Source organism: Larus michahellis, chromosome Z (genome assembly GCF_964199755.1).
Source record: "Larus michahellis chromosome Z, bLarMic1.1, whole genome shotgun sequence".
NCBI classification, from domain to species: Eukaryota; Metazoa; Chordata; class Aves; order Charadriiformes; family Laridae; genus Larus; species Larus michahellis.
This window is the reverse complement of record NC_133930.1, coordinates 4,414,941-4,438,803: the sequence shown is the minus strand read 5'-3', so window position 1 is coordinate 4,438,803 and position 23,863 is coordinate 4,414,941. Positions and strand designations below refer to the sequence as shown.

The 23,863-nt window shown below is 45.8% G+C and overlaps 1 protein-coding gene across 1 annotated transcript in view; it reads right to left on the bottom strand.

Annotated features, from left to right (window-relative positions):
• Nucleotides 1-21,888, bottom strand: part of LOXHD1 (lipoxygenase homology PLAT domains 1) — a 157,123-nt gene extending 135,235 nt beyond the window's left edge. The window contains exons 1-5 of the mRNA XM_074570573.1: nt 21,779-21,888; nt 21,264-21,380; nt 20,087-20,263; nt 18,591-18,832; nt 2,232-2,346 (exon numbers count right to left, since the gene is read on the bottom strand). Coding sequence (XP_074426674.1) covers nt 2,232-2,346; nt 18,591-18,832; nt 20,087-20,263; nt 21,264-21,380; nt 21,779-21,888 — 761 coding nt within the window. The remainder of the gene's footprint in view (nt 1-2,231; nt 2,347-18,590; nt 18,833-20,086; nt 20,264-21,263; nt 21,381-21,778) is intronic.
• Nucleotides 21,889-23,863: the final 1,975 nt, after the last annotated feature.

Sequence of the window (23,863 nt, the reverse complement as noted above, 5' to 3'; positions counted from 1 at the left end):
CAGATCCGCAGACAACTCCTACGCTAGGACTAGCTTTTCCCTCTCTGTTCCTCGACGAAGCTCTGTAATGCACCAGACTTTGCTTAGAGATGCAGAAATTTCCCTGATGCTTGGGAAATCCCCAGTGGAAAGTTGTAGTTGCAGTTCTAGCGGTCACCTCCTACGGGGCTGGTTCTAAGAGCCCTGAACTCCAGAAGGTTGGCTTCCCATGCCTTTCATCCTTGCTTACCAACACCTCAGCCATCTGCTCTCTGCAGCAGCAGGGACCAAGCCCAAAATGCCAACCCGGGTCTGAACAAGCTCAAATTGCTCCTGCTGCAACTTAAAATCATCCCTGCGTGTCCCTTCTTGAGGCTTTGAGCAGCCTGGTCTAGTGAGAGGTGTCCCTGCCCAGGGCAGGGGAGTTGGAACTAGATAATCTTTAAGGTGCCTTCCAACCTGAATCATTCTGTGTGATTCTTTCCTTCTTTCACAAAAAAAAAAAAAGCAGTGAGGAAAGAGCAGGCATTCACCAGTGCCAGCAAGGATGACTTGTGCAACCAGTCACAGCTGATTAAGAAATCTGTTATAGGGATCTCATGACTTCTTCTTTAAAGAACACGCGGTTTTGGTGTTCTCTTTTGGAAGGTAATATTTGGATTCTTTCCATAGCCACATGCAGAAGAGCGCTTGCACAGTGAAATGGCTCTCTATGTAAATGCTGACCACAAGAAAACTCCCTGGAAAGCAGATGTTGCCTTGATGGCTTTGCCAAATACTACAAGGCAGGTTTGGGTGCTAGAAGCAATTCCTCCAGCAGAGCTGCTGCTGCTCCCACCTCTGCCACTGACCTGCTATGGGACCATGTCATCTTTTACCTCCTTGCCTCGGTTTCCATCTCTGTTAAATCAAGAGAAATGGTATTCAGCTTTATAAGTTCATTGGGTTGTCTGGATGAAAATCACAGAACAGAGACAAAGCACTTTTGTATAGATGTATGATGACATACAATCAGCAGGTTCTCGCTGGTGTTTCTGGAGATGCCAGGATAATAAAACACCTTTGCCTTGCTCTGATTTCTGAATTTCAAATATGGCAAACAGGGCTGAAATTTCATGTATTTTCTTTACCATTCCCATATCATTTTCTTTACAGACTCTCATGTTTGAGTTGCTTCACTGGGAAGAGAAGCTCTTTTGAGGGTAAAATTTAAAATAGCTGCAGGTACCTCTTGTCGGTGCTGTAGAAATGGAGAAAATGTGAAGTTACCGTGTGACATTAGCACAGGATTAATAATTTCTGAAGCACATTTTCAAGAAAACCAAAACAATAAGAACACCGAAAAACAGAGACACACAGCCTCTCCTAGACCCCACGGAGAAGGGATTTCTGCTCTTAGTGCAATTGTCTGGCTAAGGGAAAATTAGTACATGCAGAGCTGGGACTTTGTTAAAAGTCACCTTGCTTTAACGGGAGTTGAGCACCTGCTGGCCCTGATGCTTGCTTTTTCTTTTTTTTAAAAAAAGCTATGGAGAGAGTCAAAAGTTTAATAGTAGCTTGTTAAATTATAAAATATGGTTTCCACTAAGTTCAACATAGTCATAAGAACTGAGAAGTTGCACCCAGAGGGTGGCATTGGCATCAGCTGGAGGAAAACGGAGCAGTGCCACCACAACGGTGTGCGACCAAGCACACAGCAGATAGGGTGGAAACAGCCTAAATTAGGAAACAGCTTAAATTCTTCCATTTCTGCTTGCCTCAGATTTCCTATGGCTGAGTGTGGGTGTTTACCCATCAACAACATTGCTTCAAACCCACTGAGTTACTCTTCAGAAACGTTCAAGGACACTTATCTCGGTACCTGACTTAGCATGGAGACCTCAGTGGGATTCAGGCATGCGAACATGGCCCATCATGCCCACTCCAACAAGCGATGGATATTCTCAGCTCCTAAATTGGGAGCTCCTAATTTAAGCTTTAAGAAAAGCACGTATCCCCACACCTTGCAAGTGTGAGCCTTATATAATATGGATCTGAACACATATTTCCACCTACAGAAAGGAATGCAGGTTTGCAAGGGGTTTGGTAAGGAACATGCAACAGCAAAAACTCAGATTTCCCTGGTGATCTCAAAACACCTTTTAGATTTATCCCCTCTGCATCCATCAGCACAATATTACGTTTCATCAAAATGCAATAAAAGTTACTGAAGAGCAGGCCTCAAAGATAGAGATTTCCTTCCAGATACTCACTTGCTTGTGAGATGAGTCTTGGGAGTAATCCCATGCTCTCCAAAGAGAGTAACGAAGACGTTGGCGTCAGTTCCTGCTCCCCGGACATCTCCCGTCACTGTCACCACCTCGTAAACTGTGGAAGGAGAAAAGAAAGATCAGGACAACAGGAGAAATCCCTCACCCGATAAGTTATAGATCCAAGTCATCCCCAAACCTGAGCTGAAGACCCCAGAGACAGATCTCTGCATCCACCACTGAAACAAACCCATCTCCGGGGCAAGGCATGATCAGTGCTAAGGGTCAAGAGAACTGGTGAAAAACTTCACATCAGACGAAAACTGCTGGAGACGCTTTACATGGGCAGAGAGGGACTGAGTTAGGAAGGATTTTGCTGAAAATAAAGCACTTCTCTGTGAATACATCACCTCCCCTACCATAACGCATGTGCATGTCTTATGTATAACAGATGAATTTATGTGAAGTGTTAGAGTAAAGCTGTTGAGCCATTTTTCGTGTATGCACGTGTCAGTGCAATGCACGCATCAGTGCAATATACGCTTTCCTGTTTGTTCTGGTAAGACATTTGTACAAAGCTGAGAAATCACTACAGCTAGAAAGTTTGCATTTCGGTTGTTCTGGAGACTTTACCAGAGACCAAATGTAAAATCACGAGGAGAATAAGGTAGGAAGATGCTTAAATTAGAGTCTCAAAGCTCTATCAATTGATCTTTCCAAGCAGTAGATTGAGCGGTGACTTTATTACCACACATCGATATCTGCTTGGGAGAGACACGAGTTAAAAAGAGCCTTTTACTCAAGTGGAGAAAGGTATGACAAGACCCGATGTCCAGAAGGTAAAGCTAGATAAATTCAAATTACAGTCAGACACGCAGTTCTTAAGCAGGATGACGAGTGGAGTTTGAACAGGACTTAAGGCTTGGGAAGAGGTTACCTTTCTGAAGGACATGTCTCGGTTGTCTCAATACAGAAGGAATTGGAGGAAATTATAAAACTTTGCCTTTGGCCACACCAAGCATCCTGATGGCCCCTTTTGGCTTTAGAACACACAATGGTCATTAGTTAGTGACAATATTTCAGTCTCAGACCTATAAGTGGGAGGAAACGCTAAACTTTCATCATTTCATCTTACCCAGCCTGACTAAGTACATGATTTCTCAGAATTAATGCTGTAAAACCGCCCTTCTTCACAGGTGCATCAGGACTCATGTATTTTGTTAGCGTCCGTCTTTCCCCCACTACACCTCAAATATATTCAAAAGAGACAAAAACTGTATTGGGACTCCTTACTCAAAGCACCAAAGTTTTTCCCCACTAACACTCTTCCCTCAAAGCATGACGGAGAAGAAATTAAATCCACGTTTTAACTGAAAAGGATGTAGACAGAGTGCTAGAGCAAAACCCAGGCCACTCATGTAAAACTGATTAGAAAGCACTCCTCATTTCCAGCGGCTCTATTGCACTGAGACAGAAAAACATACCACAATATTCTCCTAACCTCACCTTTCCATTCATGTAAATAGGACAGGAAGGGTACATTATTATAATAAATACAGTAAGTTTGATCTGTGCTCGGCTAAATTTTAAGAATCCCTTGGCTTGGCGTATTTCATTTATGGGCTGAAAGGAAGAGAAGGTTTCTTTGCAAAAAAGAATATATGAAATCCACAGCTTGCATATGAGTAATATGTAGGAACAATGTTTTCATTTCACCTTCCTCCTGTTAGCGTTCGCACATGCCAACGGGAGATGCTTGGCATAGAACGGAGAGACAGACGACGTCCTCGCATTAGCCATTAACAGGAGGAAGACTCGTAAGCCACCCTGCCCCAGTGATTCACCACTGATTGCTTCGTGGCTTTCCAGCGCCGACTCGACTCTGCTTTGGAAACAGCGAGCTTACGTCATTAAGTTATAATATTGCTGCACCCGTTTATGCCTGGCCATCTCAAAGCGTATGACAACTTACCTGTACCATGGATGTACTTATCACTGCCAGAGCACCCTACAGGCACTGCCTGTGGCCACACCAAGCATCCTGGTGGCCCCTTTTGGTTTTAGACCACACAACGGTCATTAGCTAGTGACAATATTTCAGTCTCAGATCTATAAGCTGGAGGAAAGGTTAAACGTTCATCATTTCATCTTGCCCAGCCTGCCTGCTAAGTACTTGAGTTCTCAGAATTACTGCTGTAAATTGGCAGTTACAGCTGAGCATCCCTCTCCAAGCTTTCATTGGATGTAAGGTCCTTTAATGCACCGACCCCCCTCTCCCCACAGAAGCTCCGGAAAATTTGACCCTGTTCCTCCTTTCAGGGGGTGAGGTCAAGTTGTGCCCTGCTTCTTGCTGGCAGGCAGGTGGCTGAAGGCATTTTCCCCATGAAAAAGGAGGGAAAAAAAGGGTCATCACAACAATCCGTAAGTTCACAGGTTTTCTAGTAAGTGGGTGTTTTTTCTTTTCATTGTTAGACAAGTGCTAGGACTAATAAGTTACGTGTGGCAGGCAGAGTCTGTCGTGTTACATCCACTCATGTTACATCAAGTGAAACCCATTCCTGAACCAGTCTGTTGCACCACTCTGGGTATTGACATCCCCTCATCTATACATCTAACCTTAATTTCCTCACAGAAGGTGTAAGTCAGGCAGATCTACTTTCACTTTCCCACTCCTAACAAATGAGATGATGGGATACAAGGAAATTAAGTGTCTAAGACAACACCATCAACAAGCCACAATACTCCCCCCGCCCAACTTAAAAATCAAAACCCTTCTCTAATTCCCGCAATGGGAGTCTCACAGTTGCAAGAAAACACAAGCCATGAACACGTACAAATTTGTACGTCGGGTTCACAACCCTACATTCACCTTACACACACTGGAGTGCGCACGGAGCACGTGGATGAGCAGTTTTTACCAGGACAGATGTGCTGAGCCTTGCCCAAGTAGCACAGGTCATTACTGAGCATATGCTGCAGTTAACATCATTTTCATTTCGTACCCCAAGCCTCTTTGCTGGGAACAGGGTCCATGATATAAGACGACAAGAACTGTAGACTAATGACATTTCTTAACCACCCCAGGAGTTTGCTCCTGAATAATCGGATATTCTGACTTTGAGAGAACGCGTCCAACCTTAGCAAATCCCAAGCGTAAACATCTTGTACTTTATGACTTGGGACAATAAAGCTGAAATAGCCGAAAAGCTTGAAATTGGATTTCTGGGGAAGTCACGCTTCTGGAATCTGGGCTGGAATCTGGTGGAATCTGGGCTAGAAAGATCAATTTTGCCACTTCAGTGCTGCAGCTGTGAAGGCGAAGATTAAGAAAAGACAGAAGTTAAATATCTCAAGTATTCCATGTATTTCATCATGCAAGTTAGGTCTTCCCTTCCCACAAAGTTCCTTTTTTTCTGGATGGTCTCATGGGATTTCCAATCTTCTCCTCATTTTGAGTCCCCATGTTTCAAACCCCTCTCCACCACTCGAGAGGTCTGAATTACCTGCTGAGGCTTCACCTCCATCACTGCTGTGAATATTCTTAGGATTGTGGGCAGCAGTATTCACCAAAGATTTACCTCTATGGTGCAAAGGTGCCAGCCCTTAAAACCCTTCCACTGATGGAAAATAGCTGCCCAAATTCTCCAGAATCTCCCAATTCATTTAACAGGAGCAGTGTGTAAATAAGTTTGGCCAACTGTTTATTCACTTTGCTTATCCTCCACCTGCATCAGTCTTGTAAGGAATATATGCTTATCACCAGGCAAAGTTAAAAAAAAAAAAATCCATCCAGTTTATATTGTTATATTGAAAGGTTTAAAAAAAAGAAAAAAAAAAGCCAACAAAACTGCAATATTTCTTTGAAAACTAATGAAGTTCAAAGGTTGCTCTTTTCCCATCCTTTGACACTGATGCACACAGTCAGTTCAAGATTTCTTTCAGGGCTGTTGCTTGGTCCAACAGCTAAATAGAAATTATAGCAAGTTTTTTCAGGATAGAATGAGGTTTTGGTATATCACTCCAGATTTGGCTGTATCTTACTATTTAGACTCCTCCTCAATGGAAGCAGTCACTGAATGCAAATAAAGAGACCATCTGCAGGGATTTTACGGTTACCCTTGAAGTTTCCAAGTGCATCCACGGTCTTCCTCTTCCCTTACTAATTTATGAGATGCGAGTATGTACGTGGCTTTGCTTTTAGCTGTCTGACATCAGCGAGAGACATACTGGGGAACCTTTGAGCTCCTCAAAGAGATCTGCTCTCGAAGTGGAGTTTGGGATGGCTGGTTCAACCCCACTGACATCTCCTCCACTGAGTCAGTTGAGAGACCAGTTCCAAACAGACACTGCATTGTTTTACCAGCTGCTCACCTCAAGAGTTTCTGGTTTTCCCATCTTAGTCAGCAGGACTTGAAACAAGAACTTTCTTCAGAGCTTTGCAATAAATTTCGGCTTCCATAGTGTGAAAAACAGCGCCTTATATTCATTCCTGCTGATCTTACACAAAGAATCATAGAACAGAATCACAGAATCATTTAGGTTGTAAAAGACCTCTAAGATCAAGTCCAACCATTAACCTAGCACTGCCATGTCCATCACTAAATCACCTCCCTCAGCACCACATCTACCCATCTTTTAAACACTCCAGGGATGGTGACTCAACCACTGCCCTGGGCAGCCTCTTCCAATTCAGTGAAGAATTTTTTCGTAATATCCAATCTAAACCTCCCCTGGCACAACTTGAAGTAACTTGAGTACATCAAGATGTGCTTTGGCAGAAATCTCTTAGCCTCTCCATGAGTGGATGGCTTCACACCCACCATATCCCTATTTCCTTCTTGGTCAAACATAAGGTGTAAACCATGACATTCCCCTGCCCCTTGTCAAATATTGGCACTGATCATCCGCCTTCCTCCAAATATGTACAGGGTGCCCCAAAAGTCCATGCCTCTTCACCTAAGCTACTGCTCAGTCATTAAGCCAGTGTTAAGGTGCTTCTGCCCATCTCTGCTACTCCTTAATGCTTTTCCTACCAGTGTTGGCTGAGTTCATCGCACACCATGAGTATAGGAGCCCCAAAAAGATCATGAAAGTAAAAGGTAGAGTACAGGATCCCAGCTTGAACATAGGCACGCTGCGTGGGCCACTGCTCCCAGGAAGACACCTACATTTAGGTGCTTTTAATTGGCAAACAATCTCACCCTCAAGGTCAAGGTAAGTCTATTCTGTGTGCCCAGAACATGGCCAGGTTACAGTAATCTAGAGTGTTAATATAGGAATGCTTGACTTTCAGGCCAGTCTCCAAATCCTCCTTTTCTCCCACTGGGCTAGGCAGAGTCAATATAAAGCTTTTAATACAGCCACTGATACAGACTCTTTTGTTCCAAGTATTGTCTCAATCAAGTGGAATTTTGTTCACTTATCTCATCTGGTAGATATTGAATCTTCAGCTGACTCCAGTGTTCAGCTATCTGCCATGAAGTCTTCGGAAACCAGGGAAAGTTTCTGCAAGCTAAACAGAACTGATTTGCTGTGGACTGCAAACCCATTACCGCTTTTCATGGGCATATACAAACTCAATAAAGTAAATAATAGACACGAGTTTCTTTTTGCTGAAAATAATCATTCCAAAATGGTCATTTCAAGCACAAGACACAGCAAAATCAGTATCGGGTTACATTGAAGCATCGCTGGAAGAACTTACATCCATTTCTCTGTCTTGCAGGAAGAGCTGATACTATAAACCCATCCATCCAATGGCCAGAGTAGAGAAACACTCACTTCAAAATGGTCGCTAAAATGACTGTAAAGCTGTAAAGACTGACAAGTCTAGCTAAAGACTGACAATCCTCTAGCAAAATTCCCTTAGCTCCACAAGGAAGGAATATCTTCAGGGCAGAAGAGTGCTTTGGCTGATAAATTCAGCTTTTTCTGACTCCAACGACGTGGGACTGCTTAGCACCAATTATGGCAGTGGCTGCAGATCCCTTCAGGTCACATTCTCATACAATGAATATGGAGAACCGGGCTGAAGATCATGCCGGCGCCTAACTGTTTTCTAGCAAGAGTGGCCCTTGGTAGAAAAAAAATTAAGGGCTATGCCACAAGAGTGATTAAACAAGTGGAATAAGACAGCAAAGCTGGTGAGGAGTCATCAAAGAGTTTGAGTAAGGAAGAGGGAAAGCAGAAACAAGAGCTGAGCCATGGATAGCGGGTGAAACAGAACGGGTGAAAGTCCCAAAGTGTCTGCAGGCACGAAACTTCCCAGTGTGGACAGAAGCACTGGTGTCCTGGAGGCAGCCTGCAGTGCACTGACACCCTCCAGTATCTCTGCCTTTTACACAGAATCGTAGAATGGTATGGGTTGGAAGGGACCTTCGGCGATCATCTAGTCCAACACCCCTGCCAAAAGAGGTTGGACAGGAACGCATCCAGGAGGGTTTGGAATATCACCAGAGAAGGAGATTCCACAGCTTCTCTGGGCAGCCTCTTCCAGGGCTCTGGCAGCCTCAAAGGAAAGAAATTGTTCCTCATGTTCAGATGGAATTTTCCATGTTCCAGTTTGTGCCCGTTGTCCCTTCTGCTGTCACTGAGCATCACTGAGAAGAGTCTGGCCCCATCCTCTTGACACCCACCCTTTAGATACTGATCAGCATTGATGGGATCCCCTCTCAGTCTTCTCCTCTCCAGGCTGAACAGCCCCAGGGCTCTCAGCCTTTCCTCATCAGAGAGATGCTCCAGTCCCTGGGTCATCTTCATAGTCCTCTACTGGACACTCTCCGGCAGTTCCTTGTCTTTCTTGAACTGGGAAGCCTAGAACTGGACCCAGTGCTCCAGATGTGGCCTCACCAGGGCAGAGTAGAGGGGGAGGATTTACGTCTCTCTGAGCCGATCTACCACATACCAACACTGCACCCATGGCAAACCTTATCTCCCTCAGCACCACAGGCTTCCTCGAAGAGATCTGCAAATCCGTACCTCCAGGTTGCACGCACAAGGTGGGCAAGAACTAAACCCTCCTAGACCAAGGCAGTAGAAGAAACGGGCAAGATGCCATCTGGATCTTGAATATAAACCCAAACCAACACACACTCCTTTGAAGCTGTCTATCAGAGCTACCTTCGGATGCATCGGTTTAGCAGGACGCATTTACCTCGGCAGTGGTAATGGTTGTTTGCACTTCACCGTATTTCCAGTTGGGAATTCACTGATTATTCTCAATATTCACTTAACGTTGATTCAAGCAAAGCACTAATCACTCTGGCTCCTACTGAAGCACTTCAGCGTATGTTTGTCTTGGAGCACCTGAAGAGTACCTTGACATTGATGCAAAATACTTGGAAGTTTTTAAGGGTCTGTGCTGACTGTTACAGGTTATGTTTGCTTAAATGATGTTCTACGCACATGAACACAGCAGTTAAATACTTACTATGGTTACAGTTTTATCAGGACCATCCTTTACCCACGGGCCTTTAAAGTCAGCACTTGTTTGTTTTTATCAAGCCACAATTTGAGTAATAATCTTTTTTCATACACAAAATGAGTCAAATTCTTCTCTCATTCACTCTGGGGCAAATCATGACTAACTCCATTGACTTGAGCACAATGACTTTGGATTCATATTGGCAAAACTGTGAACAGATTTGGGCCTCACACGCTATGAGAGGTTGCTGCTCTTTATATGCTTTAGCGAAAGCAGCTTTCGAGTCCGGCATGGATGCCAAATTAATTATTCAAAGCAAAAGAGAGGGATTTTTTCCATGAATATTTGGACTGTCTGCACACCATTATACATTCTGTTATTCATAGATTATATAAAGAATTGCAGAATTAGTAGTATCTTGCATTCTGAGACACTTCATGGACATGAATTAGGGAAGTTCCCTGCAAACTTACCACTAGTAGACACAGATAGCATCATCTTTAACTGAAACGTCATTTATCTCCGAAAATATAAGTCCAAAGCTGAATACTGTCCTGTCTGTTCCCACAGGCAGAGTAATTGTGGTTTGGAGTTTGTTTTACTTCATCAGCTATTGCAAAATCAACATTTCATTCTCACGCACCGTAGGAAGCCAAACTCGATTCATCTGGTGCTCCGGCTATCACTTAAAAGTGCTTTTGCCTTAGCACCACCAGGAAAAACATCTCAGTTCTTTGCTGGAACAGCAAAGTAGAATTAGCTTAGCAATCGACATCTTTGTTATTCAAGTTGAAATTGCGCTGGAGGAAAACACTGCCTCGGGGAAGGGAAACATTTGCGAGAAAAACCTGTTCCATTTCTTTCATTATCTTCTGGAGACAAGGAGGGCCTGGGTGTCTCTGAATCACAACTGTGGACAAGAACATTAGACACTGCTGTCCAGTGGGAAGCGTATAATGCAGCCTGGGTAAAATACGATATTGATTTTCCCTGCAGTCTGTGGGAGAGCAAACTGTCTGCAGAACGCAACTGAAAGTAATTCCCTGCTGTCTATCACGTCCCCAGGTTCAAACAAGAGCCCCACTTTCCTCTAGTTGTCCAGGCAGCAGGACAACCAAGACCAAGGAGAGACGCTCTCGCTGCCTGCTCTGACCCCCAGCACCCGGGTAGCAGGAAGAGCAATTTCACCAAAGATCACATTTTTGCTGACTCCCCCCCGGCCCCAGCAGCCTCGGCCCAGAGGCATTGCAGCTGTTGGATGCTGGATGCTCCCTCTTCTCCCCAGGGAACAGCTGAGTTGTTTTTGCAGAGAAAAACACACCGACAGTGACATGTTTCAACACTGCCTGGCCTGAGGCAGTGAATCCAACAGGACCATATTCAGGAGCCAACGGCTGGCAAAGCCACCAAGGCAACAGCTGGCAAAGCCACCGCAGGAGAGGACGGGATGATGCCATGAGCAGGGGCAGTCGCCCCACGGCTGGCACATCGGAAGGCGACACTGCGCCCTTGGCAGCTCTCAGCTGAGGAACCAAGACCTGATTTCCAGCCACGCTTCAGGCCAATGCTTGGCATGAGCAGGGACTGACACCTGTCAGAAGCTCGTTATAAATACAAGTTACGTGTGTTACCTATATTTACACGCACATTGTTAGATGTCATTATGAATCAAGCATAACATGACGACGTAATCATTCACAACAGACAGCTATTACTATCCAACCAGCACCTTAGAAAGGATTTTAAAAAAAAAAAAAAAACAAACACAAAATACCCAAGTATGAACGGATACAAACTATGACCTTCCCACCTCCTACCTCTTCCTTCTTTGCAAATATCTCCTGATTAAGACTTGCAGCTGACAGAGCAAGTCTGATAGAGTTACTACCATGATATAAAACGGAGGACACCAAACTGATGTGGAAAAATAAAGCAGATCTGAACATCAGGGGGTGAAGTGCCGGAAAGACCAAGAGTTTTTAGACAGCCACATCCAGTTACAGCAACGATGGACAACTGCCTTGTGATATGTGTCCAGTGAGTCTTGCAATGCACATAAATCCATCAACAAAAGCCACAATTATTGTTTTCAGGCTGCTTGCTTTTTAAGTGTTGCCACTCAGGTGTTTGTGACATTGTGTTGCAGAGCAGTGTCCAGCAAGGAAGAAAAACCAAAGGCAGAAGAAAAGCTCCTCTGGACAATGCCTGGGGAAACATCTGTGCCCACAAGGCACTGAGAATAAACGACTATTTGTTGGGGCGGCAATAGTCAGCCAAGAGGAGACCATAACCAGACAAAAAAATATCTTGTGAATCTGGAAGTTACGTCCTGGTCACATCCTCAACAGCTGACACAGAAACCCCTGGTAAATCATAGCATGCCGGCAGCAGTCAGATGTTCTCAACACCAACCCCACCGGGACTCTTTGCTTTCCTGGGGCTCAGACAGGTAAACCGCCTCACCTGAGGCTGTGCAGGGGATTGACTCAAGCTGGAATAAAAATCGGACTTTCCCCAGTTCCCTGTCTGTGCTTAGTCCCTTGTAGCTCGGTACGGTTTTCTGCCCAGGCTTCCCATCCAGCAATCCTGCTGTTTAGTGGCACAGTATTCAGATACTTGTCCAAATACCCAGGGACATGGTGATAAACAGCTTCACGGAGAGCCTGGGAGATGTTTATTTAACAAAGTATAATGGGAACGGAACTCATGATCCTTAAATTACCAATGCAATCCCGAAATTTGATGCACCAGTGGAGGGGACTGCTGTACCTGGGAGCAAAAGCAGCTCCTCAGTCTTCTTTCTGCAACCAGAGAATGAAAAAACTACCCAGGCAGAGTTTGGAATTTCTGAAAAAACTTAGGAATCACAATTAGTGCCTTAAGACTTCAAAAACATTGTAAAAATAAAAATTTTTTACACTGAAAGGGTTCTTAAGCATTGGAACAGGCTGCCTAGGGAAGCGTTTGGGGCACCATCCCTGGTTGTATTTAAAAGACAGGTAGACATAGTGCTTAGAGATATGGTTTAGTGATATTTTTTGTCAGAGTTAGGTTGGTGGTTGGACTCGATGGTCTTAAAGGTCCCTTCCAACCTAGGTGATTCTATGATTCTATGAAAAGAAAAAGTGAAAAACACCAAATCTTCTTGAAGCAGTCCACTATGATCAAGTTCGAGTCCTGCATCCTCTAAAGGTCACCTTCTTCAGAAAGGACACTTTGCCCTATGCCTTGGATGCTACAGAACATTAAATCCAGGGTGATGGGACACACGGGTTGGGGGGAACACATCTAGAACTGAATATATAGATCTGCATTTAACATCTGCTTCTCAGCAAGATCTTGTACAGATTCTCTTCAGGAACTCTCAGATATTTTCTGTTAAAGTCCAGAACCCAACATTCAGTCTAAAAAGTAGCCACAGGAAATTAAAGATATAAAACTGAACTTTCCATTCCATTCAGATTTAAGTATTTTGGGTGAGAGGAGAGCAGCAATGCTGGAAAACTGCAGTCCTTACTGGTGTGAGCATCAGCCACACTGTGGGTTTGGCAGCCTGGTGCCTACAGCTGTTCCTCGATGCTGGTTTTGGTGCTGCCAGCTGGGCTGAGCCATCCCAAATGGATCATGTGTGCCTAACAAGGATGGATTCTTCCAGTGCTTGGGGCTGCTAGGTCCTGCCCGGGCAGAGGGAGAGGTGGGAGATACACAAGCTGCCCCCTGCCCCGTGCCTGAACTTGGCTCAGCACACACCTGCCAATGAAAGGAGACACCTGCAAGGGCCTAAATCTTCCAATCTCAGCTAGGGCTTGCTCCAAAAGGTTTATTTGCACTCATCTGCTTTACTGTACCGATTTTCTGTACCAATGACTAGCGGCAGCCCTCCTGCAGGTCACAGAATCACAGGATGATGGCCAGCTATAGTTGATCATATAGTTGATGGTCATAGGTCATAGATGGTCGATGGCCAACTACGGAGGTCAAAGATGAAGAGCCGCTGTGATTCCTTGCAAAGCCCCATCCACAGCATTTTGACGACTCATTTCCAATTTGTAAGAACTCATTTCAGCAGGACACCTCCAGGCAACTTTAACTCTCCAATGGGACTACACAGGTGTGTAGTGAGGGGTGTCTAATAGCCAGGCCCAAAGGTTTTTCGGTGCCTACGTAAAAATATTAGCAAGTGCTCCTGCAACTTAATCAACACTTGGAGGTCACAATTAGTTTAGTGTTGGCTTGTTCAATCACACAAGCTAATAGTTCCTGTATACACCCATCTAACAAACTCTAAAAGTGATCTAAACTTCTCAAAATTCTTATTTCATCAGTCATTTGTAACTACGGAAAATTGCAGTATGGTGCGATCCACATCTCCAAGGCAGGTGCAGCACCACCTTCTCTTGGTAGCGTGTTTTGCACGTCCCTCTACATCACAAGACATAAAATTGCCACTGGTACAAAACTCTTCCCTGAATGTTTTAAGCTTAAAACCAAAGCTCATTTTAGCAGTAAGGAGGAAAAAAAAAATCTTTCTTCCAAAGAGGAGTCTTTGTTCCTTCTGATCTGGAATATTAATCAAAGCCTCGGTTCGGGAAGATCAGTAGGAACAGGGCTAAGACGAGGTGATTTTGCAATTGATGATCATCTGTCATAAAAGTATGTGATACATCTCTCCAGTTCTGTATATAGCACAGGAAGAGAGCTGGCGACCACACAGCACTTGCTCTCCTCCTCCATTCTGCTGCTAAATTACATTAAGCAGAATTTAGCCATGAACTCAGCATGTCCTGAATGCTTTTTCTGTGTAACCCTTTGCTGCAGTCGCTAAAGGAACATGATAAACGTAGCACAATCAAACGGATGGTGCTCATCAAAAGGAACGAGTGGCTTGTATACCTATTTACAAATCAACAGTGGAGATTCCACCCCTCCCATCACCATTTGAGACAATGTGTTAACAAAAAACATGCATTTCTTGAGTAGCTTTCTTCATTTTACAATTGTCAGCACTGCCAAGATCACTGAAGTCCACCTTCACCCATTGTTCCATATGGATAAACCAGCGGTTTCATGCAAAGTACTCGGCATATGTCCCTGGAAAAGATGACTGCAGCCTCAAAGTACTGCATCTCCCGGGAGCTAATCCAAGCTTTGCTGCCTTGCATGGGAGTGTACGTTCCTCATGGACCTCTACAGTGTCTTGATGATCGTGAGTCACCCAAGCTTTCCTAGCCATTTACTGTCACACACACCTGCCATTTAAGAGACTGCATGTATGGAAGTGCCTTATCCTTCATCCTCTACAAAATATCCTGGGAATCCTGGCCCTGGAGATGACGAGCACCTGAGTATAGTGCGGCACGTGTGACTGCATGCTACAGTAAAACTTCCAAGAGACAAGAAAAACCTACTACAGGGTTTGCTTCTCTTTAAAGGAAAGATAGCCGCTTCTTAATATCCAGATCTGAAATTTGGGAGGAAAAAAAAGAGGGGAGAAATTTAAAAAGAGGTTTCTATCATCAATAGGACCCCCAAAAGACTGTTTTCTTCTGAAATAAGATACACCTCTTGATGAGCTACAGCTGTGCAAAGAGGGATAACCCAATATCTGCTGAGCCAGCAGCACTTTACTGTGACACAGGAGGGACGCCATCTCCCACAGCCCCTGGATGTCGGGGGGCTGGAGTCACTAAGCCAGCAGCTATCAACTCGGCCAGAGGGAAGCCTCCATTAATGGCATAAAAGCAAATTTGGGGAAAGTAACATTTTCTTTCTTCCTACCAACCCAGAGATACCCATGGCTTTGGCAGAGGCAACCCAGAAAACATATAGTGACTCTTGGTCCCTTCCTCCCTGGTTCTCTGACCCCAGACCCGAGCAGGAGGATAAATAACCGTGCCACACTCCATAAATAACCATGCCAGGTTGGAAGGGACCTTGAAGACCATCTAGTTCCACCCCCCCCTGCCCTGGGCAGGGACACCTCCCACCACACCAGGTTGCTCCAAGCCCCGTCCAACCTGGCCTTGAACCCCTCCAGGGATGGGGCAGCCACAGCTTCTCTGGGCAACCTGGGCCAGGGGCTCACCACCCTCATCATAAAAATTTTCCTCCTCGTGTCCAATCTAAACCTACTGTCTTGCGGTTTAAAACCATTGCCCCTTGTCACGTCGCTACAGGCCTTGGTAAAAAGTCTCTCTCCATCTTTCTTATAAGCCCCCTTTAAGTATTGAAAGGCTGCAATAACATCTCCCCAGAGCCTTCAGTACTGTACTGTGGAAGTAACTTTGCAAATACTTATTAATAAATAACTAATCTTGTTAACACCAGGATCACAGGAATGGACAACAGCTGCAATTTAGTTAAAAATGCCTGCTATCTCTGCTATAATTTTGTCAGATACCCTATCACCGAGTCACTTGATATCTTTTGTTTTCCTGTCCCCAGGAGCCGGGATTGCCTTGTTCTTCAGTCATCGATCGAATGTGGTGGTGGGGGGGATCCCTTCTCCTGTTTGCTAATACAATAAGATAAAGAGGACATCAGATGACACAGGCACCATCAGCTCCCTGCTCATAAAACATTTACAGCGGCTCTCTTTTCTTTTTACCGCAAAAGGAATCACGTCTTGCAGACTGAAATGTCTCTCTACTGAATATTCACCATTACCGAAGGCAGCTGACATGCCCAATGCTTCTGGGAGGCTTTTTGCAGAGGTCACACGTTTCTCAAAAGCCTGACCAACAACAGTCCCTTCACTCAATGGTCCTTTGGAATAAAAGCAGCGGTGGCCTCCAACTAAGTTACACACACACAAAAAAAATCTACTGTTTTGAATCAAAATACGAAGAGCGCAGTGGATGGAGAGGGAATAGCTGAAACTCAAGCGAGAGGATATGGCAGTCAGGGTTTTCTCCTGAGCCTTTGCTTTTTGATGCCAAATGGCCCAGTAAGAGGTTTTCACTGGTGGAAAACCTCCATGGCTCATTGGTTGCATATGTCCTACCTCACATCCTCCTCTTCTCGCTTGCCCACCATTTCTTCTCTCACATACGTGTGCACTCACTTCCATAAATATATGGAAATTGAGGGTGCAAAATACTGAGCCACAGATCAAAGAGGAGAATCCATGATCTAAGGGAACAACCAGTGTTTTGCCCTGGGGACTTTCGGCCACATGACAGGTTTCTTGGAGGTCCTGGTGCTGTCATGGTAGTAAACATTGTGAGTTTTGGACCCAAGATTTTCTATTTCTGACAGGGACTAGAAGAATCAAGTCCTGGCTTAATTCATTCCCCAGTGTTTCAACCACAAGCTAGTACCTTCTCTTGCAGAAACTCTTGAGAAATTAAGCAGAAGACCGCGTAGAGATTATTATAAATGTTTGCTGGAAATTCTCTCTTTAAAAGTGCAACAGTTATTATTCCTCTACTATAAAAAAAAAAACGTAGTATAGGGGGTGATAACCTCCCTCCCCCAGAAGAGCCATCACAAATGAAGTAGGTTTTGTGCATGATCTAAATACAGCATATATGGGAGGGCCCCGCTTCTCCTGCGGAGCAGTTGGATCATTTTTCTTTTCCCGGTACAGCCATATGGCACCATTACAGAAGGCATCAGTTATAGTTAACCTATAACCACACCGCAAGCGTGAGATGCTTTACAAGGTTCCTTAGGCACGCTCAGTTCTCCAAATTGCCACATGCAAGACGTGTTCTTACTCTAATTAACCGATGGGGAAACCACAGTGCCGAGAGGTTAAGTGTCTTACCCCAGTCACGCCAAGACCCAGTTTCACAGGTAATGGGCCGCTGGTGTCACCCCTCGGTGGTCCATTGCCTCTTTGCTGCCCATCCCTCTGATAAGGAGATAACCTCGCTGTGCTTGGGAGCATCCTCCTACCTATTGAGGGCTTTTTTTTTCAGTCGTGGAGCTACACCATGGGTCTCCGCTGTTCGCCTTGCAGTTTCCTCACCTCTCTGCCACAGCGCTGCAGGTTTGCTGGGGAGGTGGGGGGAACGACTAGCTGCCACCCAGCAGATAAATGCTAAAGTACAACCTTTTTCCACAAGCTGTCTAGACGTTGCCAGGCTGATGGCTGCAATCATTCTCCAGACCATGGCCTTCTAATGATACCACCTAAGACTTGAAGTCACTGTGCGACTCACAATGCTTTGAACTAAAGCACCCTGTGCAAACAGAGAGAGTGGACTATTTATTGTACCGACACAATATTAAGTTCAGAGATGGCTAGCAATATTTCCCCGGCTCTATTTGGTTACTTACAATGGCCAGAGAGAGGTGGCGTGCTGGACCTCCTGCTTCTACATCAATCCTAGATGGTCCACTGCCTGCCCATCCGATTGCTGAAGCCACCGGCACGTTCCTGCTGCCTACGCTCGAGCAGGACCACGCATCTTTGCTACGTATCCTGCTTACAACAAGGGGAGTCTGCCGACTGCAGCTTCTGAACAGCACCACAATGCAGATATTAATTAGGAGAATGTAATTACAGCAGAACCATGCACACGGCAAAGCAACTTCATAAACTGGAAAGCTCGTACAGAAGCAGTCTGTCAGTGCCACCTCACATAGTAAAAATCCTTATTTAATTAGAAATATTCCCCACATAGGAAAGACAGAGCACCTACACCCCCAGGAAGGGTCCCCAGATGGGCATCCGCAGGGCCGGCAGCGTAACTGCCTGCCCAGGAGGGGAGATGAGAAACGATGGAGCTGACCTTTTTTTTTGTTGTACTCATCTTCTGTCGCATTGGAGGAGTCCGAATGATAGTCCCGAAGCTCCTGTTCGTACATCTCCAAAAAATTATCGTCCGTCTTTCCTTTCTTGGACTTGTCACCTTTCTTCTTCTTCTTTTCTTTGCCTTTTTTGCCTTTTTTCTTCTTTTTTTTTCTGCGCTCATAGTCGTCCTCATCCTCACTGCTATACTCTCTTCGCTTGGTTTTTTTCTTTTTCTTTTTCTTTACATCTCCATCATTCTCTGAGTCCTCGGACTTTGATTTCTTTTTGCTTTTTCTCTTCTGGCTTTCATCTTCCCCGTCTTCCTCAGCTACCTCCTCAACTACCTCTTCCACTACCTCCTCTTCCTCCTCCTCCTCTTCCTTCTCTTCTACTTTGTTCTTTTCGTTTTTTTCTTTCATGTCATTGTTTTTCACCCCTACACTTTTAACAACAGAATGATTGCCTTTATCTGACTTCTGCCACCAACCCTGGATCCTTCTCCAAGTGCCGAAGTCCTTTAGTCCTCCCCTCTCCCTGCCTGAGGCTGACCTCGTTTCACAGTGTCCTTCCTCCCCACCGGCTCAGCGTAGGTATGTCCTGGAGTCCCTTGTCCTTCCCAGCCCACAGGTGCCAACAGCTCACCTCCTTCTGACTCTTCCTTCACCTCCTTGACTGAGGCACCTTCCTCTCTCTTCTGTCTCTCCTGGTCTTTGGGTTTTCTCCTTTTCGTTATTATTATTTATTCATTGGTCCGTGCTGAGAACTTTCTCTTTTTTTCAGTGCCACCTCAGCCTCCGCTCAGGGTCAGTTGACAATCTGGGTCTACAGTATCAGGACATGCCAATCAAGGTTCTAGCTCCCTGGAAAATCAGTCAGATGAGGGCACATGGTCAAGTCGCTTCTTGTCCTTCACATGCCAGCTCAAGACAGGATAAAACAGAGGCATTTCTCCTCCTCATAACATGTACCAGCTTCAGAAACCTCATGAAAAATTACTTAGTGCTATGCAGTCATGTGGTTATAAGACAGATGGGCAGGTGAAAAAGGAGACCCACCAAGCAACCATATCGCACTGGTCTGCATTTCCTCTCCATTATTCATGGTGTCAGGATCACCTTACTGATAACAAAGGTCTCAACTTTACATGGATTTTTTTTTTTTTTGACCAGCCAAGCCAGTGACCAGAGAAGCAAACACCTTCAGGATCTCTGCCTGGAGACCTTCAGCATCAGCAACGCATTCCTGCATCCAGCTCCTCCGTCCCCCAATTATTGCGCTGCACTTTGAACCAAATGAAAAATCAATGCTCAATAAATAAATACAACAGTCAGAAGATGATACTGAACACGCTTTGCACAAGGTGCCTTTACAACAGCCCATCTTGGCCAACGAAACAGAAATAAACCTTATATTAATAACTGAGCACAAGCACAAATACACCCATCGGGCAGCTCTCATGGGCAAATACTGAGGTGAGATAGGTGGAGGATGGGAAAAATAAATATGTAACATCATGGTTGGAAGGACAGCACAGCATGAAGCATGCCCAGCACCCCGCTTGTGCCCAGGGATGTCAGCATGGGGCTCACCTAGCATCTAGTACCTGCAACAGGGGTTTCATTCCCATGCCCCGAGGTAGATATGCCAGTGGGACATAGGACGGGACTGAGGGTCCTTCAACCTCTCTGCTCCCACCTGAGCCACCAGCACAGCCATGGTCCAAACCCCAAGATGGCGTATGTGTACAACCCCAACTGTTGAGCCTGGGTGGGCACACAGCCCTGCAGAGGCTCCGGCGGGCAAGGGAAGGACAAGCACCACGAGACCAGGTCAAACTCAGCTGAGGTCAGGAGCAGATGATTTAAAGTCTGACTGCACAGGGGAAGAGAAAAAGAAGAAAAATGATTTCTTCTCACTCAAAGGTGCTGTTATGGGTTTTGTCATAGAAAATGAAGTTTAATTAAAAATTGCAATATGGAAAACCACACCGAATTTCTCTGGTGTAACTCAAGCGTATGTAAACCAAGCAGGGCAGTCAGCCTGGCACTAAATCACACTAACGGAAGAAGTGAGAGCTGAATTTATGGCAGGGTGGTAGGATGATGATACAGAGCCTCCTGCTACCGCCCGCCCTGCCTGAGGGATAACTCAGCCCACAGCTTCCTCGAATGATGAATTAAGTGCGATTTTCTTGACAGTGTGCTGCCCAAGTTAATGATACCGTAAGTATTGTGTGGTACATCAGAGGGTTCAGCCGTGCTAAGTCCTTAATGCACATGATCTAAAACTCTTCCCAGCTAAATTTGGGGGTTTCCAGCAGCCAGCCTGGCAGGGGAGGATGGCATCAGTGGTGGGTTATCAGGAACACAAGGAACAGATCATAGAATAGTTTGGGTTGGAAGGGACCTTTAAAGGCCATCTAGTCCGACCCCCCTGCCATGGGGAGGGACATCTTCAACTCGACCAGGCTGCTCAGTGCCCCATCCAACCTGACCTGGAATGTCTCCAGGGATGGCAGGATGGCAGTGGCATCAGCTGCTCCATCTGATGTGGAGCAGATGAGGAGCACCAAGCCCAGAGGATTCAGGGTTGGAGAGGGTCTGTCCCACCCTCCTTAGCAGGTTTTTGGCACCAGTCTCCAACAATTTCATGTGAATAATAATATTTTTAAAAGCACTGTATTTTTATGGCTTCTGATGCTGAACGGAAATCTTTCTATTAAGCATCATAAAGTGAATTATTCAGGGACGGCTTCCAAGTAGGTTAAAGCACAAGTCTGGGATGAAACAGAAGAATGGCTTTTCCAAAATTTTAAAAGTATAAAGAAAAAGAAAATAAAAATCGCTGCCCTTCCTCATGATACAGCTCTCACCTGCCAAACTCCTGGGACATCAGCACCACGGGACCTGCACGACGCCTGAAATCCCGTTTACTTTTAGGTCTTAATTTTCTGGAAAGCGGCAGAAAGGCACGTTTCTGCATGGCACTTCTGAGAGCGAGCAGGGGATGGTTGGCTCAGCAAGCACCAAGGGCACACTGATCCAAAGGGAACCATCCAAACACGTGGATGCTGCCGGTCCCGAGGAGCTCGGGAATCCTGCAGAGATATTTGATGATGCAGCACATTTTCTCAGACAGATGCTGCTTTGCAGCGCACTACATTCATAACTGTTACCTCTCCCCTCTCTGGTACAGCCATCAGTCCACAGCAGAAATCACAGGCACAGACATTTCAGCTTAAAGCTGGATTTAGATTTTTGCAGCAGAAAAGCCAGCCCTTTCCACAAAAAAAATTAAAAAAAAAAAAAAAAAATCCCACATAACAGGACAAAAACACGCCTTCAGAAAAAGAAAAATCATGGGACCTCTCAGAAAAGCAGAGCTCACATCTTTGTTATGCTTTCAGAAGGTAAACTCTTCATCAGACTGAGTTCCCTGAGTGCTGCTGCTCCGAACGACTCCAGCTCGGTGCAGCAAAATGCTGACGGCATCGACATCTGAGGCCAAAAGGCAGCATCACGACTACCCAGGACGAGTCATCCGGGTGCAAGATGGGTCCCTTCTAGCCCTAAAATAGTTTTCCTAATATCTCCTTACCCCCACACCCGTAGCACGTTACCTGCCTTTGGCAGCAGAGCTGTTGGGGTACAAGAAATGCCTTTTCCTCCCCCACACTGTGAGACTCAGTTTTAGGATGCTCAGGGCACCCCTGGGAGAAACCTGGTGCAGCCCCAGTGAGGGCTGAGACCATGCGTTGGCCCCAGACACATTTGAGAAATACCCCAATTAATAAGCCATGCGTCGAGAAGAAAGATCTGAGGCCATAAAAGCACCAGTGGGACACTCCAGTAGTTGAGAACCACCCCTCTGAGCTACCTCTGGCCTTGCGCTTCGCTTTCTGCTGGGGCAGCAGAGCTGGACCTCGGGTATAAGCCAGAAATAAATCACCCCTATCAAACGAGCTCAAATGATGGGGGAGAAGAGATATTTACCACGACTCATTCAAACGTTGCTCCACACGCTTCCTTCGTCTGCTGTTTTAATTAAAAAGAAATGTGCCGAGAACGCTCCAGCTCGCTTTTGTTCTTTTTGTGAATAACAGCTGGGAGAAGAACAATGGGGTTTATTGGTGCATAAAGAACTACCGGGAAAGCAACCAAGCTATTGGTGAGAACCATTAGTTAAAACTGTCGACAGTATTTATATGGGTTTATATTCTTACCCTGCATTCAGCAAGAGATTCCCCCAAATCCTCCTTCCCAAAAAGGCTTGGGCCAGAACCTACCAGAGCACTGTGAGTCCGTGGTGACTTCTTGAATTATAACAGATTTGGTGGAGTACAAGAGGTCAGAATTTGGCTCTTTGGGGTCCCATCTCACCTGTAATCATTTTTTCCTGGGATGCTAAAACCTGTACAGTGCTTAACCTGGAATTATCACATTATTGCATCCTGGGATGCATCAAGAAGAGTGTGGCCAGCAGATGGAGGGAGGTCATCCTCCCCCTCTACTCTGCCGTGGTGAGGCCGCACCTGGAGTACTGCGTCCAGTTCTGGGCTCCCTGGCTCAAGAGGGAGAGGGAACTGCTGGAGAGGGGACAGCAAAGGGCTACCAACATGATGAGGGAACTGGAGCACCTCTCTTATGAAGAAAGGCTGAGGGATTTGGGTCTTTTTAGTCTGGAAAAAAGACGACTGAGGGGGGACTTTATCGACACTTATAAATACTTAAAGGGTGGGTGTCAGGAGGATGGGGCCAGGCTCTTCTTAGTGGTGCCCGGCAACAGGACAAGAGGTAACGGGCACAAACTTGAACATAGGAAGTTCCACCTAAAAATGAGGAGGAACTTCTTTCCTTTGAGGGTGGCAGAGCACTGGAAGAGGCTGCCCAGAGAGGTGGTGGAGTCTCCGTCTCTGGAGACATTCCAAACCCGCCTGGACGCGTTCCTGTGCCACCTGCTCTGGGTGACCCTGCTCTGGCAGGGGTTGGACTAGATGATCTCCAGAGGGCCCTTCCAACCCTATGATTCTATGATTAGGTAGAATCACAGAATGGTTTGGGTTGGAAGGGACCTTAAAGATCATCCAGTTCCAACCGCCCTGCCCTGGGCAGGGACACCTCCCACCAGCCCAGGTTGCTCAAAGTCCTGTCCAACCTGGCCTTGAACCCCTCCAGGGATGGGGCAGCCACAGCTTCTCTGGGCAACCTGGGCCAGGGGCTCACCGCCCTCACACCAAAGAATTTCTTCCCAATATCTCATCTAAATCTCCCCTCCTTCAGTTTAAAACCGTTCCCCCTCATCCCATGGCTCCCCTCCCTGCTCCAGAGTCCCTCCCCAGCTTTCCTGGAGCTCCTTTAGGGACTGGAAGGGGCTGGAAGGTCTCCCTGGAGCCTTCTCTTCTCCGGGCTGAACCCACCCAGCTCTCTCAGCCTGTCCCCACAGCAGAGGGGCTCCAGCCCTCCCAGCATCTCC